Raw genomic sequence first — 20,267 nt, 5'->3', positions numbered from 1 at the left:
ATAGGAATTACATGGAATCTATAGCTTACTTTAGGTAGTTTGGACATTTTAACAATATAAATTCTTCCAGTCCATGAAAAAGAGATACACTCTCATTTGTGCACTTAAATTTCTTTCCTCAATGTTTTATAGTTTTCAGTAGAGATCTTTTACTTCCTTTGTTAAATTTAATCCTATCTTTTTTCAGTAGCTATTGTAAATGGAATTATTATCTTGACTTCTTTTTCAGATAGTTCACTATTAGCATACAGAAATGTTACTGATTATTGAACATTGATTTTTCTATCCTGCAACTTTACTATATTCACTTATAAGTTTTAACAGTTTTTCAGTAGTGTCTTCAAGATTGTCTATATATACAATGTTATTCTGTTTGCAAAGAGGGATAATTTGACTCTCTCCTTTACATTCTGGATGAGTTTGTCTTGCCTAATTGCTCTGGCTAGGACTTCCAGTACTATGTTGGCTAGAACTGGTGTAAGTGCACAAGTAATTCCCTAGGATGACTCCCACTTGATTGTAGTGTGTGATCTTTTAAATGTACTGTTTAATTCAGTTTGCTAGTATTTTGTTAGAAATTTTTGCATCTATGTTCATCAGAGGTACTGTTGTTGGTAGTTTTCTTTTTTTGTTGTCTGTTACTGAGCTTCAGTATCATTGTGATGCTGGCCTCACAGAATGAGTTAAGGAGAATTCTCTCCTCTTCAATCAATTTTTTGAAACAGTTTGAGGTGGACTGATATTATTCTTTGTATGTCTGGTAAAACTCAGCACTGAGTCTGTCCAGATCTGGGCTTTATTACTGATTCAATTCCCTCACTTGTTATTGGTCTGTTCACATTTTCCATTTTGTTCCTAAGTCAATCTTGGTAGGCTGTATGTGCCCAGAAATTTATATACTCTTTTTTTTAGATTACTCAATTTGTTGATATGTAATTGTTCATAATAGTCGCTGGTGATTGTTTCTATTGTACTGGCTGTAATGTTAGTTGGGCAAGGTGTGTTGGCTTTGGTTCTGGGTGGAGGCACTGTGTAGTCTCCATGTAATTTCTTCAGCTGCAATCCATGTCAGCAATGTCTGTGAGTGCCTCAGTGGCTTAGGCTGTACACATCTGTGGCAACAGTGGTACACTTTAACCAGGTTTGGGCTTGATGGGCTGATTTTCAGGTTGCCTTGGGGGTGAACTTAATGAAGGCAGGTTTGCTGAGCTTTTTATTCCTACCGAAGGCACAGGCTCATGGCAGTTCAACTGGCTCAGGTGCTGATCTGCCAGGTGAGGGTCTACCGGACTGTTTTTCCAGGAAGGAGTAAGGACATGCAGTGCTGCAGCCAGCCCCAGGTTGCCTCTCCCATTTTACAGGATCACCTGTTTTTTTTTGGAGGCAGCATGCTACATAGATGTGGGCACCAGAGCCACAACTGTTTCTGGCCACAGGCTCTGAGCAACTGGGATCATGGCATTGTAGTTGCCCATGTGAGCATGGTGGAATGATAGTACAGCCTCAAGAGTGTAGAAATGAAGTGGCTATTGGTCCCCTGAGCAGACAGCACTCAAGCACTAGCTGTAGTTTCAAAATGGCACCATACCATAGCAGCTTGGGTCATAGGATGGTGAGGGTACGCATATTGCTCATTCTCTGGTGCAATGCAGCTTCATGAAAATTTCTTGAAGCTCTACAAACTGGGATCAGGGCCTATGAGGACTGTAGAATTCAACCAGAGAAGGACCACATGTGCCTGCAGTGGTAATGGAAACTGTTGGGGGCCTATGGCTTACATTTTTCCAACAAGGAAAAGCGCTTCCTGGCTCAAAGTTGATCTCCATAGGGGAGACAGGGCAGCAGAATTAGGGAGTTTTGCTCTCCATGTGTGCTGTCATCCTGGGTTGCCCTACTCCACAGGGAACTGGCCACTCCCTTTCTGCACTTCAACACTTTCCTTCAGAGGCTCTAGTCAAATTTTAGTTGCTTGTTCTTTTTGGTCTTTTTGTGTGTGAGTGTGGGAGAGGGATGGTGATTAGCAACAGGCACCTCTAGTCAGCCATCTTGCTCAAGGACCCAATCTTCCCTTTTAGCTTGCATAATAAAGAGATGCTTTTCCCAAAGCTGACAATTATTTGAATGGTGATCATTTTTAAGGAAAACAAACTTTTCTGATGTTCTGTAGCTCAAAACCTTAGTGTTCATCTGAGAACCTATTTGAACCCATCCAAAGCTGTTTCTTGTTGAAAATCTGGCCCCATGACACCTTCTTATACAGTCTACAAATGAAAAGAAAACCGTAGAAGTAGGGTGAAAGGAACTAGAGTTTATCAAACACCTATAATGTGCCAGACATATATTATTTCATTTAGTCCTTCATGAAAAATTTAATAAAGTAGGAATTATTGTCTCTGTTTACTAAGGTAAGGAGAAAAGATCAGTGAGGTTAAGAAACTTACCAAAGATAACAGAGTTAGTAAGTGGCAGAACTTGGATTTGGACCCCAGTCTAATAATCCAAATCGTCAATTATTTCTACTAAATCAGGGACTTTCAAATATTTTAATCATGACCCACAGGAAGAAGTGCATTTTACTTCATGATCCAGTATACAGACAAATATATACTATTCAATAAAAGTTTCATGAATCAATACTTACCCTTAAAACATGCAGTGTTTTCTATTTCCTATTCTAGTTTATAAGTCAGAAACTGATAGTCACAACTGCAAAATTATTTTCTCAACCGACTAATGATACATCATATGTGATTTTTTCTGACATCAAAAAGGGCTAAAAGATATTTTTTAAAATCACTGCACTAAATCACAGCCTTTCTTTCTCAAATATGATTCTCAATTTAGGAAGGAGTATTACATTCTTCAGTTATAAAAGTCAGTTAACCTTGCCCCTTGTACACTTGCTTTGTGGAAGCTCGGTAAGTGAACAAACACTGTAGGCATTTGTCGGAGGTAATCAAACATCTGAGACAACCAGTAAGTGTGAGACATATACCAGTGGTGCATGTGAGACCACTACAACAAACATGTTACAAGTGCTTTATATATTTATCTAGTTTTTTTAACAACTCAGTGAAGTAGACAATATTATTATTTGCATTTTACAGATAAAACACCAGGCAGAGAAGGCTTTTTTGGTTTGCCAAAGATTACACAATGAGTGAACACCTGAGGTGGGATTCAGACCCGGGTAGTCTGACTCCAGAGTTCACACAGTACTGTGCTAACTGCCATTCACCACAGAACTTTGCATCTGATTCACATTAGTTTCTCAAAGAAACAACTTCAATGAAATTGACTCAACATTTAACTTCTGACTTATTAAGGAAGAACTGGCTCCATGTCCTTAATAAAACTGCTGTCAAAATGTTTATTACCCTATGCAAGAGAAAAATCTGGTTTCTCCAGATCCAGGTTTTATTTGTTTTATTTATCAAAAAATAAAGCTATGTAATACCTCAATTCCATTTTTTGTCAGAATTTGCCTTTGCCTCAGAGTTAAACTAAGCATTTTTAACAGTTAACCCTTTATCACTATCTTTTCAGCACACATGCCGATCTTCTTCACATTCAGCACCACTATGCTAGGAGCTGAACAATTACAAGGGAGACAGATACCTCTCAGGCTTTCACTGAGGTGGATGTTTAATGGGGGTGACATACATTCAATAAATAATCTCATTACTAATGACATGTATAGGTTGCAGAAAGAAAAAGTACTGCATGCTTTGACAATATATTATTGGAGGACCTAATCTGGCCAATGAGGCTAGAATATATTTAAGGTTGCATAATTTTGCTGAGCCACAAAGGATAATAGGGAATCCAACTCAAATTATTTCTAGGCAAAGAGAAGAAAATGTAGAAGACCCTGAGAATAAAAGGATGGCTTTTTATAAAATTTGGTAACTTGCCAACAGGAACTGTACAACACATTCTGTTGGCATCTGCTTATGATACCTGATAGGAACAGGAAAAAGATGAACACTGCCCAGCTTAATGAATAGAGGCTAATTCTGCTCTAGGTGGAAGTGGGTAGCACAGTTCTCTATTTTGGCTGAACATTAGAATGTGGAAAGCTTTTTCAAGGAAAGAGACCAGTAACTGAGAGAAAAAAAAAAAAAGAATATGTTTAATTTACGGAATTTCCCATGTTAGGCGACAAAGAAATTGAGAAACTAGAGAACACTCTAAGAAAACAGTGATCCTATTGATCTACTTAACAGTATACCTATGTCATTTAATGAAAAAGGATACATTCTGAGGAATGCATCATGGACAATTTTGTCATTGTATGGACATCAGAGTGTGACTTACACAAATCTAGATGATATATTACATATCTAGGCTATATTGTATAGACTATTACTCCTAAGTTATAAACCTGTGTAGCATACCACTGTACTAAGTATTGTAAGCAACTGTAATATAATGCTAGCATTTGTGTATATAAACAGAAGAGGTACAGTAAAATAAGGTATAATTTATTGGGACCGTTAGAGTATATATAGTCCACCACTGATCATGACACTGTTAGGCAGTGGATAACTGTAATTATAAATTTTCATTTCTAATTTTATGAAAGGAAAAGTATTACTGCCATCTTGAAGAAATCTGAACTCATAAATATTTACATTATTTAGGAGTAAAAACTGGAAGAGGTGAAACACAGAGGAAAAAAAACTTCGCTGAACTGTTGCCTTTGTTGCCAATCAATATTTGTTAAAATGACTAGATAAGAACAGAATATAATTAGTCACTATTAATTTGAATATTTAGCCAACTCAATTCATTTTATATTATAATCATAGATTTTTTTTCTGGTTTCCTTCCTGTTTTTATTTGTATCATGATTTTCCTATTTTAATTCCTTTGCCATAGGACAAATGTAAAAAATAAAAATCAGTCAGTAGCAGGGGATTTCCTTTAAAAAAAATGGTTTCTCAATTATTTATAGAGTTTACTATGTACCAGGCATTGCTTGAAATGTTTTACATATATTATCATCTCAATTAATCACAACTAATGTCTGACATTTTATCCATCTATGTCATAAGTAAAGACACTGGAGCACAAAGAAGTCAGATAACTGTGCTACAAGTCACACAATAAAGGATGCCATAGTCAATTCAACAGATGCTATACCTCTTAGAGTTCATTTAATCTATTGTTGGAATATAGCGTATCTGTTGGATCTCAACAAAGGCTAAAAAGAATGAAGGAAAAGAAAACAACATTCTTACATATATTTTTAGCCTGCTACCCTAACTCAAATAAGTTGAATTGAAATGGGAGATGAGATTAAAGCAAATGAGCAAGTTGTAATACCTGTGGTTATAAACTGGTATACAAAAAATACACCAGTGTTTTTAAATGTTAGAGTACAGCAGAATTTCCTGTAGGTCTAGTTAAAACACAGATTGGTAGGTCCTGACTCCAGAGTTTCTGATTCTGTAGGTCTAGGGTGGAATCTGATAATTTGCATTTCAAACGGGTTCACAGCTAATGCTGTTGGCCAAGAGACCACAATTTGAGAACCTCTGCATTATACTACATAAATTCACTGTCTACATAGCTATAGTAAATAAAACCACATACTTCTCCTGGGGAACTAGAACATAAATAAGAGGGTTTCTTTTGGAAGTTAAAGAGATGTGGAATTTTCACAGACATTTTAGTTTCTTTATTGTACTTTTAATTTAACTTTTAACACATACAAAAATATATGTAAAATATACAAATGTTTAAGCTATCTAATTTTCACACCTAATTCATATAGTAACAATCAATGCCTTCAAATGCAGCCAACAAACTGTCTTTAATATTAAACTATATTTATTTTCATAAATGCCACTCTTACGAGATTTAATTCTGACAAATACATATAATTTTCATAACATATATAGTATAAGTTAAACTTTAAAACTTTTTTTCTTCATTTTATTCTACAATAATCACTAGTGAACCAACACTATTGTTATTGAAGACTGATCTAGAGAACGTATGAGGTTTAACAGGAAAAATAATTCAAACTTTCCAAGATATGTAGCAAAAGTACCAAAGACAAGAACACAAAAAAGTATTTTATCCTAAATTTACCAATTTTACTTCTTTTGTTAAATAAAGAATACATAAAATTTAAGAATGGGGTAGACCATGTAAAGTAGGCCTTCAAAATTAATGATAAAATAGCCTTCCATGCTATTTGAGGAATTATATACAATAAATATTGGCAATGAAGTAAAATCTTACCCAGATCTAGTCGTTTTGAATTCCACCTTGAGGATAGGTTTGCATGGTTCTGGCTTCTTCCCATCCTTTAACTGTTTTCCTAAAATATATTTTCCTGCATTAAATTCTAAAATTCTAAGTTACTCTACATTCTTACATTGATAGTTTACAAAATTAAAGTGAAATATAATGAAATCTACCATGAAACATTTTAAAGTGACTTTAAAAGAAGCATTTAATACACAATATTTTTTTAAATAATCAGGCAAAGTTACCATTTGAAATTCGGTGCTCAAAAGCAAATATAATTGAATAACTTAGTATGTACATTTATGTGACAAAATTCTAGCAGGAGAAACAGACAGTTTTTCCATTGTTCTTAACTGCAGATAAACAAAACAGAATTTCAATTTGCTAAATAAATTCATTTTAAAACAGCAAGATTTAAGAAAAATAAATCTAAATCACATTTTCACCCCAGTGTGATAAGCTGCAATGTTAAACCCTATATTTATTCTCCTTAAGTAAATCCATCCACTGTAATACCAAAAAGACTGCTAAAATACACCAACTTCTATAAAATGTGGCAGTGAGTCTTTACGTCAAAGAAATTTAATTATTTTTTAAAATGCTGATTTCAGTTATCTATTTCTACATGTTTACTGCAGGAACTACAAAAAACTAAAAAAATAAAGAAAACAAAGCATTTATACCCCATATTTTAGAGATTAATCACTGTCCACATTGTATTTCTCCTGGCAAATCACCTAACTTGGGAATGGTCTGAGGGATCCCTGACACACATCCCTAACCCACATCTCTTATCCTCTTTCACAGCTTTATTTTTTCTCCATAGTACTCGTCACATTCTAGCATCCTTTATATTTAACTTCTTTATTATTTGCCTAACTGGCAGGTATGTAAATTCTAGGAAGGCAAATTTTTTTTTTCTTTTTTGAGACAAGGTCTCACTCCTGTAGCCCAGGTTGGAGTACAGTGGCATGATCATGGCTCAGTGCAGCCTCAACCGCCCGGGCTTAAGTGAGCCTCCCATCTCAGCCTCTCAAGTAATTAACTGGACCACAGTTACATACCACCATGTCTGGATACATACTTTTAAAGTTTATTTAGAGATGGGGCTTTACCATGTTACTCCTGGGCTCAAGGGAGCTGCTCACCTTAGTCTCCTGAAGTGCTGGGATTACAGGCGTGAGCCACCATACCCAGCCAGGAAAGTGAACATTTTAGCATATTTGTTTTCCGTTGTGGTATCCCTGGTGACAAATGTTGTTTGGCATATAGTATATCTGGGTAAAGTTTTATTCCAGAGAGGTTGTTCCAATTTATAGTTCCATCAGCAGCATAAGACAGTATTTTACCATACCCTTTCCCTAGCAATATTTTTTTTTCTTTCACTGACTGTTAAATAAAAAGGGTAACTTATTTTAAACTGATCTGTTTTGATCCCTAATGGTCACCTATCCTTCTTCTTTTAAAAAAATAGCTTGCTGTCCTTTATCAATGCTTCTATGTAATTTTCCTTGTTTTAGAAAATAAATTTTATATTCCAACATTATTAGTATTTTATCAATCATGTATGTTGCAAATATCTTCCCTACTGAATTCTTACAAATTAAAAAATTGTACAGAACTCACATCTAAATAATCAAGTCTATCAGCCTTAATATGTCCCAAGTTAAAAAGATATAAAATCCTAAAACATCAAGTCTTTCAAAATTAATTCATAAATTTAATGTAATTAGAATCTCAACAGCTTTTCTTAAATTTGGACAAAGTGACCTTAAAGTTCACATGGTAGCCTAAATACCTATGAACAGCTAAGGAAACTACCAAAAAGATCGCCTTCCAAGATGGTGGAGTAAACATTATAGGTAGGAGATAGGTAGGAGTGGGGCAGGAGAAGGTTCTAGAAATGTCAGGTGATGGTTCAACAATTATCACACTGCCTCACTAAAAGTGATAAATTGGCAGCCAGCACCAGAGAGAACCCATTTCCTGATGGTCCAACCTGTTGCACTGAAGTGTTAACTGAATGCAAGTGCCAGGGAGATGCAACTTCCCAGGGCTGTGCAGTATGACAAAATGGCGGAGTATGACTTTCGGGAGGCACTCCACTGGAAAAGGGAGGAAAGCCTCAGATGGATGTGTGTACAAATTCCTAAACACACTGCACATGTTCACCTCCCAAGACTAAGGAGGGTATTGCACATATGGGCAGCCCCCTTCCAAGGAATAATCATGGGAAAGGGACAAGCTTCTGAAGTCCTAGAATCAGAGTTACACATTGCACTTGTTCTCCAAGTTACCCAGCTGGATCTCTTCCAAGTGTTTCTTCCGCGTTGCAAAGCCTTTTTAATAAACTTCTGCTCCTGCTCTGAAACTTGCCTTGGTATCTTTTTCTGCTTTATGCCCCTCAGTCAAATTCTTTCTTCGGAGGAGGCAAGAATTAAGGTTATTGTAGATCCATACAGATACACTGCTGGTAACTCAGATATATGCCACCAGTAACAGGAGGACCCTGGTGAATTTGCTTTCCAACAAAAATGAAAATACTAATAAAACAACTAAAGTTAACCATATTAGCTCTGGAAACGACCAAGCCACTAACAAGATGAAAAATCATCTACCCATTAGGAACTACTGAACTTCAGTAACACGAGGGGTCGGGGGACAGAGACTGTGATTTATTTATTTATTTATTTATTTTTGAGATGCAGTTTTCGCTCTTGTTACCCAGGCTGGAGTGCAATGGCGCGATCTCGGCTCACCGCAACCTCCGCCTCCTGGGTTCAGGTAATTCTCCTGCCTCAGCCTCCTGAGTAGCTGGGATTACAGGCACGCGCCACCATGCCCAGCTAATTTTTTGTATTTTTAGTAGAGACGGGGTTTCACCATGTTGACCAGGATGGTCTCAATCTGTCGACCTTGTGATCCACCCGCCTCGGCCTCCCAAAGTGCTGGGATTACAGGCTTGAGCCACCGCGCCCGGCCAGAACTGTGATGTTTTTAAGGAAGATCGACTTCTATCCTCTGGCTACCTAGCTGGCTACCCAGCTCAGCAGTAGGCTAGCATGAAAATGTGGTAGTATCAGGCAACAGAGAAGACTGAAGTTTTCTTGGAGCTCTGTTCAAACCACTTTTGCTACAGCACAATCAACATTTTGGGCAAACTTGCAACTCCTTAGAAAACTCTATTCCCAAAGTGCTGTGACGATTTCACTTGACACAGACCTCAAATACGGGGGACAAAAATCCCTACCCTCAGGGCATTCCAGAATAACAGCAATCTGCTGGAAGTATTACTCCTACCTAAGGCTGTAGTTTCAGTTGAGGCAAATAGAACTCAGGCAGAAATTTAAAAGAAAAGCTCAGAGAACTAGACACATTCATGGGGGTCTAAAAGGCTGTGCATCTCCGGGAAGAGTGAGGAAAGAAGGCCCTACTCACTCATTTCTGGCCAACTTTGAGATCCTGAGCAATCAGAAAGTTAAAAAAAAAAGTAAAATGAGTTATAACACCTATTACTGGCAAGAGTATTGGAAAAGGGATACTCGTACATGGCTGATAGAAATCTGAAGGATATAGCTTTTTTGAAAAATGGTTTGAGAACATTTATTAGAACTAATAAAACTTCAATATTTAAGGGTAGAAACTGTACTGTGAAGCATTTATTTCATAGAAACAAAAGGACCAATTCCTATAGCATATGTACAAAGATGGTAACTGCAGCATAACTTGCAATGTTTATGAAAACAAAGGGAATGCCCATTAATTTGGAATAGCTGAATAAGCCATGATACAAAAAAAAAAAAGATACAAAAAAAAAATGACTCTTACAAGGCCATTAAGATAAATGAATTTAGAGGAATTTTCCTAAAGTACAGTGATTAAGATGCAAAAAAGAGTTACAAACAATCCAGTTCCACTCTTTAAAAGTTATTTTAAAATGTACAATTATTATTGTACAGTCACTCTATTTTAAGTCAAAGGATAAATGTTTGAGGGTATTGAAACCCCATTCTCTGTGATGTTTTATTTCACATTGTATGCTTGCCTGGATCAAAGTATCTCATGTACCTCATAATGTATCTCATGTACCTATTATGTACTCAAAAATAAAATTAAAGACACAAAAAGACTAATATAATCCTAATTTTTGTAAAACAATGATCAGAAAAATAATCTCATGTTCATTTGTGTGGCTATGTGTTAATAGATATGATTTTAGAAATATCTATATTTTTGGAAGAACATCTAAGATTTTAGACATAGCTTACCTGGTGGGATAAGAAAGGAGATTGGGCTGGTAACACAGGAAAAGGCTGAGGGAGAAGAAACTGATATGACAGGCTCCCATTTATGTATAATAGCATATGTATGTGTATGAAAAAAAACTATCAGTCTTTCTGGTCACCCCCCTCTTTGGTTTTATGCTTGGGAAGTTCTTACCCATACCAAAATCACATAAATCTGTTTTTTCTTATAATTTTTAGGTTCATTTACTGTATTAATCATTTTTCTAATGTGTAATTTGCTACAGGAAAGACATTTTCCTTTTAATTGTTAATAAGCTATCAATCATCTGAGTGCAAGTTTAAGAGCTCTATGAGCTGTAACTGCTAGACCACAAAGTGCACATATTTAAAGTGTACAATCAGATGAGTTTTGACAGAAATATTTACTTGCCAACTCTTTCTATTGAACCATCAGTCTCTCCTCACTAGTATAAAATATCACCCATATTACATTTTTGTAAATATATATCTGTACACTGATAATGGAACACTTAATCCTATCTTAATTTAAGAACCTAGAGAATCATCCCTTTCCCCTCCTTGTGAAGAAATGATAGTACATGGAATCTTGAATCTCTGACAGCCCAGTTTACAAGAACCAAGAAGTGACAGAAGTGACCAAAAAACGGAAAGAACTGCCAGGGGAAAGGAAAGGACTGCTGAAGTGGAAAAGAGAATTGAAAGGAAAATGTATGGAAAAAAAGGAGGCTTAAATCTGAAAAGTAGTCCCTTGTGTCAAAACAGAATAAATTAAGAACTTAAACCTCTATTCCAATCTACATAGAGATGTATATGACCTTTCAGTAAAAAATGTAAATGTTTGCTCTGAAGAAGGTCAGCTGGCGTTTATCTTTCTGCCATGCAGAGTTCTAGTGGGAAGAGTCAGGCTGATAGAATTTGGGATTACAGACTCAAATTTTACATTTAGCTTCAAACATGATTTTGTTTTATGATGTGAAACAATTATTCAGAAATAACTCCTTTAACTTATTTCAATATTCAACACCAATCTTTCAGAGGCTGGAACAAATTTTAAAAGGCATTAGATGGTATTTGCTAAACCATTCCAAGTCTGAGCTTCTGTATCTTGCAAAAAACCTGGCTAGATAAAAAATTCTTAACTTTTTTCTTGCTCAGTAATCGTCTGATACTGCTCTACTGTGTTCTAACATTCAGATTTATAAGTCTAAGTCGGTCTGATTTTTATTCCTTTATAAGTTAACTTTTATTTCTGTTCCTCTGAGAGGATGGTAATAGAGTAGTTGCATTATCTCTGTAGATGAAAAATGTTGCAATGTTTAGAGTGATCATCCTGTATTAATTTTGCTGGTAAAAAACAACAAATCCTTGATCTGCATATTTTGATATATTTGCAACTAAGACGTTTTAAATAATGTCTCTGATTACTGCTTATGGTCTAGACAGGTTTATTTATTCATCTATAATTCTAGGCTAATCATTTCCTAAATCAAATAGAATAATAAGGCACTGTCCATGATTTAATAAGGCACATACAAATGGAAAGACATTTATAGGATTTCACCACTAGGTGTCATTCTATTTCTTAAATGCTGTGCCACCAGAGGAACAAATATAAGTGCTTGTTCTTTTAACTATCCATGAACTACCTTGTCCAGTCAGTTAACAGATCTGATTAATTATAAAACCTGGCTTAATAACTCACATAAACTTCAATCCCACATCCGATTTCTTCTTGTTTCTTACTATGACCTATTTCCTGACCCCTCAAACCACCAAGCCACAAATAATGGTTTAGTCCTATTGATTCTAATTCCAGAATTTCATTCTTACATGTCCATTTCTTCCCATTTCCTCTAATGATATGTGCATTATTTGTTTATTAATGCAATAGCTTCCTAATCAGCCACCCTCTTCTGGCTCCAGCCCACCTGATGTACTATCATTAAAGTGTTATTTTTAAGAGGTAAACTTAATGCTTTGCACTATAAACTCAATTATACTAGGTCTCCATTATGAAGTTAAAACTTTTTATTATACTTTGATATATAATCTTGCCTCTGTACATGGTTCTGTTTTCATTTCCTGTTACTTGCCCAAAGGCATTTTAAACTCTGTTCATATTAAACTATTAGCAGTTTTCCAAGAACACTCCCCTTTTGATTATATCTTTGTGCCTTCTGAGATAACTTTGCCCTGCTCTTCACAATCTTATCCACCACTATTATCCTTTTAAGACCAAGATCATAAACCCTGAATTTGATAAATATTCCAACACCTTTTACCCAAACCCAGTCACCACTTATTTGTTTCTACAACATGGTATACACATCTTTATCAGCACTTATCACAATGTGTTATATTTATCAGTTTATAGATCATTTTCATTGACCTGATGAGCTCTTCAGGGTAGTATATTTTTAGTATTTAATCTCTGCTACATAGGAGGTGCTCAATGAAAGTTTATTCAATGAATCAAGATTTATTAAAAATGAATGAATATCACTGACAAAACAGTTGCTTTCTAAAGTTTTAATTTTGCCAGTTAGAATGCAGAATGTATTTTGTAAGTGCTACACTTGATACACCACAGTTATGCTCTCAGTCTAGCGTAGCTATCCAGTAGAGTAGCATTGAGTCTACCATGCACTTAAAATGCATGGACTAAGGAGAACTTAAAATGTGACTAGTCCAAGTTAAGACGTGCTAAGTATACACTAGATTTCAAAGATTTAGTATGAAAAAAGAATAAAATATGTCAATTTTATACATGATTATAATTTGATTCCATGATGAACTAATATTTTGCATATCTGGGGTTAAATAAAATGTTATTAAAATTAGTTTTACCTCTTTCTTATTACTGTTTTTAATATGGTTACCAGTAAATTTAGAATTACACATGGAGTTTACATTAACCTTTCTACTGGACAGTGATGTTCTAAAAAATAAAGACAAACTGAAGAATCGCACTGCTAATATTAATAATGCTAGTCTGAAATGGGGGGTTGTTCCCTCCTTAATGAGTATACAGAGTTGATTTACAGCTGGACTTGGATCCCTGAATATTTTTTGTTTGTTTTTTTACTTTGGGCCAAGAAAAAGACAATGGGATTTATGATGTGTTGTTTAAAGCCCAAAACTTCCCTGGTAACCACCAGGGTATAGTTTTACTGATGGTTGTCAACTGGCCTTGCTGATTATTAGCAAGACTGGCTTGATAATTACAAAGCCCTCCCTGAGAGTTCCTCTGGAGCTCCTCAGAAGCCAAATCGCAGTGAATGGAGGCTGACTCAGCACAATCCTCCTGTGTAAGTAAGTGCTCACTGGGAGCTCACATGGATGTTTCAGAGCGCCTGCCTGCATTCTCTTTTTTCTGTGGTATCATTATGCATTGCCTTTAAATGAAGGTCTTATTTGAGTATGCTCTGTGGAGTCTAGTAAGTCTTTTCAAATATGTAAACTGGGGAAAGCTTTGTGATGAATTATATAAGGAACTGAGGTATGGTTTTATTATTTATTGTATGTTTTATGCTTCAGGTGAATCTTAAAAGCAGATTAATAGAATTCTTTGCATGTCTTGTCCTTAACATATTAAACTGATGTACCTAGGTGAACTTGAATTTTATTTTTCCTTCAGTGTAATTACAGTTACATTTTGATTGTCTGATCCACAGCTAAGAAAAGTGCCTATCACATAATAGAACCAATAAATATTTGTAGAATGAGTAAATATAATCCTCACAACAGCTGCATGAGACTAGGTTAAGTTTCATTGTTATTTTTATTTATAGATGAGAATATTAAGGCTCAGAAATGTTAAATGACTTCCTAAAGGTCACAGAGACAGAAACTATGGAATTTGTGCTTAACTACAACTCTCCTGGCTTCAAAATCTTATGTTATATAAATGAAACATTACATCTTCTGAACAGATTCTTCAAGGATATCTTAGCCTATTTTTAACACTAAACACACTAATACTAAAAACCATAGTAAAGTGCTGGTAGGAGACTTAAACTATAATCTGTTCCCAGCAATCAAGGTAATACTGTAAATGTTTTTTAAGACTAAGATACTTGAACAACCATGAGATGAACCTAAATAAAAAAAAATGAAAAAGCACTCAATTGTAAAAGGCTAGTATATTTAAACTAATTTACCATAACTGTTTGGTTAGAAATTAAGAGCAAGAAACCACAACAGACAATAGTAATGAGAAAATGGAACAAAATTATCAAAACAGTTAATAATGAAAATGACATACCACATATATGATCTCTATGGAATAAACAATACCTTGTTAAGGTAAGCAAAATGTAGTTCTGTACTTTAATGTATAAAAATGTACTTAGCTGGCCGGGCGCAGTGGTTCACACCTGTAATCCCAGCACTCTGGGAGGCCGAGGTGGGAGGATCACCTGAGGTCAGGAGTTCGAGACCAGTCTGACTAACATGGTGAACCCCCATCTCTACTAAATATACAAAAAATTAGCCAGGTGTAGTGGCGGGCACCTGTAATCCCAGCTACTTGGGAGGCTGGGGCAGAAGAATCACCTGAACCCGGGAGGCAGAGGTTGCAGTGAGCCAAGATCATGCCACTGCACTCCAGCCTGGATGACAAGAATGAGACCTCATCTCAAAAAAACAAAAAAAAAAAGTACTTAGCTTTGCCATGAGTTCAGTGGTAGTCAACATGAATTTAGCTTTGGTAGGTTACCTGTCACCTGCTAGTTTTTACTGCCAAAAAGAAATCTGGAAATCTTATTATACTTGAATGGAATTCATATTTTCTAAATATAAAAGAAATATGCCTAAATTTATACAAAATAAAATTCTAACCATCTCCTATTAGACTGCTACACTGTACACAAATACCATCCTAATTTTTAACACCAGAAAAAAATCCACTTTATTTATATTTCATTTGAATTCCAATTTTGAGAAAAACACTAAGTCACATATTGTCCTACTTGCTTAGAAATAATTTTAGCTAGTGACCCTTTTTCACTAAGACAATATAAACACTGCAGAAACTGATTTATACCACTTCCTAAAGTCTGCTCTCAATGACCTAAGTTTTTAATATAAAAAAAGATTAAGACCATATACACAATCATTATTTGGCAACCATCACAATAATAGTTAATCAGCTAAGAAACATCAACAGATGCTGAAACTAGAGGGGAAAAGTTTGATGAAGTATAATATGTTCAGAGAGTATCAGAGAACCTCTTTCAAATCAAAATATTTAACAACCATAAATACAAATTAAATGTATTTATTAATTTCAAAGGTAAAAGGAAAAACTTTTTAATAATGACAGAGCTAGCAGAGGATAGACCTTTAATCAAAGGATCAAGATATGAGATATTAACAATATGGGACAAATTGAAAACAAGTTTCACTTGAGAGAATGCCAAAAGAACACCTCAATCCTTTTGGGATACTCCTGCCAAAAACACGCCACCTAAATCTCATCATGAAGAAACATGAGACAAAACCAAACTGAGGCATGTTCAATAAAATAACTGACCTATAGTTTTGTAATTTATCAGATACGAAAGTCAAAAGGTTCAGGAACTGTTCCACTATCAAGAAGAAACATGACGACCAAATCTAATCCACATAAAACTCTTTTGCATAAAGGCAAACCTTGGTTATATAGAAAAATGTCTTTATTTGTAAAGAAAAAAAAGACCATGGAATATTTGGGAGCGAATCAGCACCGTATTGACAACTTATTCTCAAATCAAAAGGATAAAAAGATCCTTTGTACAATTCTTATAAAACAAAATAAAAACAGATAAACTTCAAGCTGCAAAACTAGCATTATATATTTCTATCATCTTTGTCATGAGTTTCACTTTCTTTTGGGTTTGAAAGATTTCTGAACTAACCACGCCTTTTTGGTACTTTTTGTTTTTCTGGATTTGTAGGTTCCAGTGGGGTTGGAAGATTCTAAGATTCACAAAAATTTTTAAGAGTGTCATCAAGATGAGGAACCCAGACACTAATGGAAGGAAGGAATAAAATACATTAAGAAAAACTGGCACCTACTATCATAAGAAAGATCCTCTAGATGCACTCATTAACAGATGTGCAGGGAATTTAAGTAAGTGCTTTCCCGGAAGATGACTGCTGTCAGAAAGCAGTGGTAAAGTATTTCACAATATGTAGTTTCAAGAACTGTTATTTTTCCCAGCAAACAAACAAGCCTAAAATCCCATATGCCACAGATAGATAAAACTTGTTTTTAATTTTACTGTTTCTTTCATTTCTATATTGCAATAAGTCAAAATATGTCAACTTTTTAAAAGAGTAGGTATTCAAATTTTAAGCAAGCAATGAAATATTAGCAATAGCTACAGGGACACTCTTGAATATACTATCAATTTATAGAACAGTTTCTTTAATATGAATTACCTAAACTCGCCAGGAAGGATTCTCTTGCGGTGAGGGTGGAGAATGCAGATTAATAAAGAAATATAAATTCTAAAACAAAAAGGTGGCCTTCATAATCTGTTTTTGATAAATATTCTAATAACAACTTCTTATACGCTTTGTAAGTACTACTTATGCAGAAAATAGTTAACACAGCAGGCTTGTAACTACTATTCCTACAAAGATCTGCTTACAAGGTTGGCCCTCGGCTGATGTCTAGGAACTTGGCTTTCAAGAAAACTCTCATTATTCCCTGAGAAGGGTGATTCACTCCACCTAATTGGTTTGTACAAAGAATATAGTTTATGCTGAACCCCCCCTTCTTTCTGGGAGTCTAGAATTTTAGTACTTGCTAAAGCAGAGGATGCCTACATGACTGACACCAATAAAAACCCTGGTCTCCAAGGCTTAGGTGAACTTCTCTGGTAGATAATATTTCACACATGTGGTAACAACACCTTGCTAGTGGAATTAAGCATATCCTGTGTGACTCCATAAGGAAATAACTCTAAGAAGCCTGAGCCTGGTTTCCGCCAGACTTCATGTGTCTTTTCCCTTTGCAGACTCTGCTTTATGCCTTTTTGCTGTAATAAATCACAGCAGTGAATATGACTATATGCTGAGTCCTGTGAGTCTTCCTAGTAAATCATTAAACCTGGGGTGATTCTGAGAACTCCTGACACAATATTTTAATATATAAAATTACCTTCTACAGAGTTCCAAGTATTTAAAGTACAATGGTTATTTTTATGTTAACAATCTGTATAGCTTTGAGATGGAAAAGCTTAACGTAAATCCTGTATCATTCTCATTCACCAAACTGTTTTTTGGACAATTGAGAAATGATATTGAGAAAATAATGTAACATTTTCTCAAATTTCAAATTTACAATTTCAACTGCAAATATACCCAATTTGAAATTTTATTACCTGGTTGTTAGATACTATTTCTGTAAGTATAAATATTTTTAATTCCCTAAAAATGAAAGGAAATCCATCCTTATCCTCAAAACCAAACAAATCCAATGCAAACTCAAACAAAACAGTTTACTGTGCATTACAATTACGTGGTATTTAAAACTGATGCATTCTTACCATGTGGAGTGATTGTCTGTACAGGTTTAGTAGGGGACCTTACATTCCATATAGTCAAGGTGCCATCTGAATGACTGCAAATAAATTGTTTTCCTTCATGATGCCAAGCAACAGAGTGGATCGCCTATAGAAGGATGAAAAATACCATTTAAAAAATCTATTTAAATAGCAAACTATTTGCAAATGATCTCATAATCTATTAATTTTCATTTTCCTAAGGTTAATATATGAACTTTACATTTCCATAATAATTTGGCCCTCTGGAAATACAAATGATATTTTATTTCTTCATATTAACACTGTTTTAATTCTCTGTACTTACTTTGCTCCTTAAACCAGCATAAAGAAGGCATGATAGTGACATCTACTGACAAGTTCAGTAAAACAAAACGTTTTCTTACTTTTTAGAAAAAACAATACCTAAATATAAATTACCAAGTTATTACAACCAATGTCCCAATGGAAAAAGTAGTTGCATTGACAAGATTAGAATAAAATATGTTAATTAGCCACAATCCTAAGAGGCAAAATGTAAATTTGGATTTCAGATAAATAAAAATGTTTCAGGTTGAGCTACAGGACATGTTTCCCATCTCTCACAGTAATTACTGAGGCCATTTTTAATCTGAGGGAAACCTCTTTTGATCAGAATTTATTTTATACTTCTGTCTCACCTAAAAACTATCTGGAAAATATTTTTATGTCACCAAAGTATGATATCCCTCATTTTTTTGCCCTAATATTTAAATTTTGATATATAAAAAAAGTTTTATAAATCACTCTCCCATGTGTCCTTTGAATTATTTCTTTTCAACTCAAGTTGATACAATTTTAGTTCTTAACCATCAACTAACTTAACTACCCTACTGGAATGCAATAATTGCAGAGTGTAGCACAAAAACCATGTAACTGAAACTCAAAACTTCTGTTACATATAAAGCCAACATTTTCTATCATGTCATTCTTTTTTTGGTTTCTTTCTATACTTACAAATTTAAGCTAACTATTATCAAATATCTTGTTATAAATCAGACAGATACAGATAATCAGCTATACTTCTAAATGCCAATATTTAACACAATGTTTTTTATTCAAAGTACAGATGCTCTTCAATTTATGATGAAGTTATACCCTAATAAAACCATAAGTCAAAAATATTATAAGTCAAAAATACATTTAATGCAACCAACACAGCAGATGATTCCTTACTTACAACGGTTCAGTGTAATACTTTTTAGTTTTAAGATGGTATACAAGCAACATACATTCAGTAGAAACCATAATCTCTCTCTAATTCCTAAGGAGCTCCTTGACTTAGGAAGGGGTTATGTCTTGATAAATCAAATGTAAAGTAAAAAAATCATAAGTCAAAATATTGTAAGTCAGGAACCATCTGCATCTCTTACAAAATTTGAAATAAAATCTTAAAATAACAATAAACTGATACATGCATATGACATTTCAAAAACTCAATTTTAAAATAAGAAATCCCTTAGTAGCCTTTATAGCACATGTGTAATGCTAAAAGCCTATTTAAATGTCTTTTTTTTTGAATTGATAAGGGAAAATACAAGAGGTCTACAGTGCTATCTAGAACATACAGATAAAAACTTCTTAATAGTATCATGTATAAATATATATCATACATAAATATGTATCATATGTAGAGAATTATTTCTACTTTGCTAAAGAAAACAACATATATCTTTGTTGAAAAGTACTTTCTATTTGTAAAATATCATTAATAATTAGGCATTCCAAAAACAAATACTATCTAATTACTGGAACTAGTGGTTCACAATTATTTTGGACAACAGAAACAAACAGAAAATACCCCACGAAAAAGCAAAGAAACAACCAAATAGGGACATGCAACAAACACACACTATTTCATTTATTTATTTATTTATTATTTATATTTTACTTTAATTTACGGGGTACACGTGGAGATCTTGCAGGATTGTTACATAGGTATACACATGCCATGGTGGTTTGCTGCCTCCATCCGCCCCATCACATACGTTAGGTATTTCTCCTAATGTTATCCCTCCCCAATCTCCCCACCCCCTGCGATCCCTCCCCTAGTCCCCTACCCACCAACAGACCCCAGTGTGTGATGTTCCCCTCCTTGTGTCCATGTGTTCTCATTGTTCGACACCCACTTATGAGTGAGAACTTGTGGTGTTTTGTCTTCTGTTCTTGT

The 20,267-nt window shown here is 34.7% G+C and overlaps 1 protein-coding gene across 13 annotated transcripts in view; it reads right to left on the bottom strand.

The window, feature by feature from the left end:
* Positions 1 to 20,267, bottom strand: part of STXBP5 (syntaxin binding protein 5) — a 179,612-nt gene that overhangs the window by 89,098 nt on the left and 70,247 nt on the right. For all 13 annotated transcript variants that reach the window (XR_013534617.1, XR_013534616.1, XR_004742141.3 and 10 more), the window contains exons 8-9: positions 18,065 to 18,188; positions 6,253 to 6,331 (exon numbers count right to left, since the gene is read on the bottom strand). Coding sequence is in view for 8 of the 13 variants with exons in the window: in XM_078370267.1 (XP_078226393.1) it covers positions 6,253 to 6,331; positions 18,065 to 18,188 (203 nt within the window). In the remaining 5 variants the exon portion in view is untranslated. The remainder of the gene's footprint in view (positions 1 to 6,252; positions 6,332 to 18,064; positions 18,189 to 20,267) is intronic.

Source organism: Callithrix jacchus, chromosome 4 (assembly GCF_049354715.1).
Source record: "Callithrix jacchus isolate 240 chromosome 4, calJac240_pri, whole genome shotgun sequence".
Classification (NCBI taxonomy): domain Eukaryota; kingdom Metazoa; phylum Chordata; class Mammalia; order Primates; family Cebidae; genus Callithrix; species Callithrix jacchus.
The sequence above is the reverse complement of the archived record's forward strand: the minus strand, read 5'-3'. Positions and strand labels throughout refer to the sequence as shown.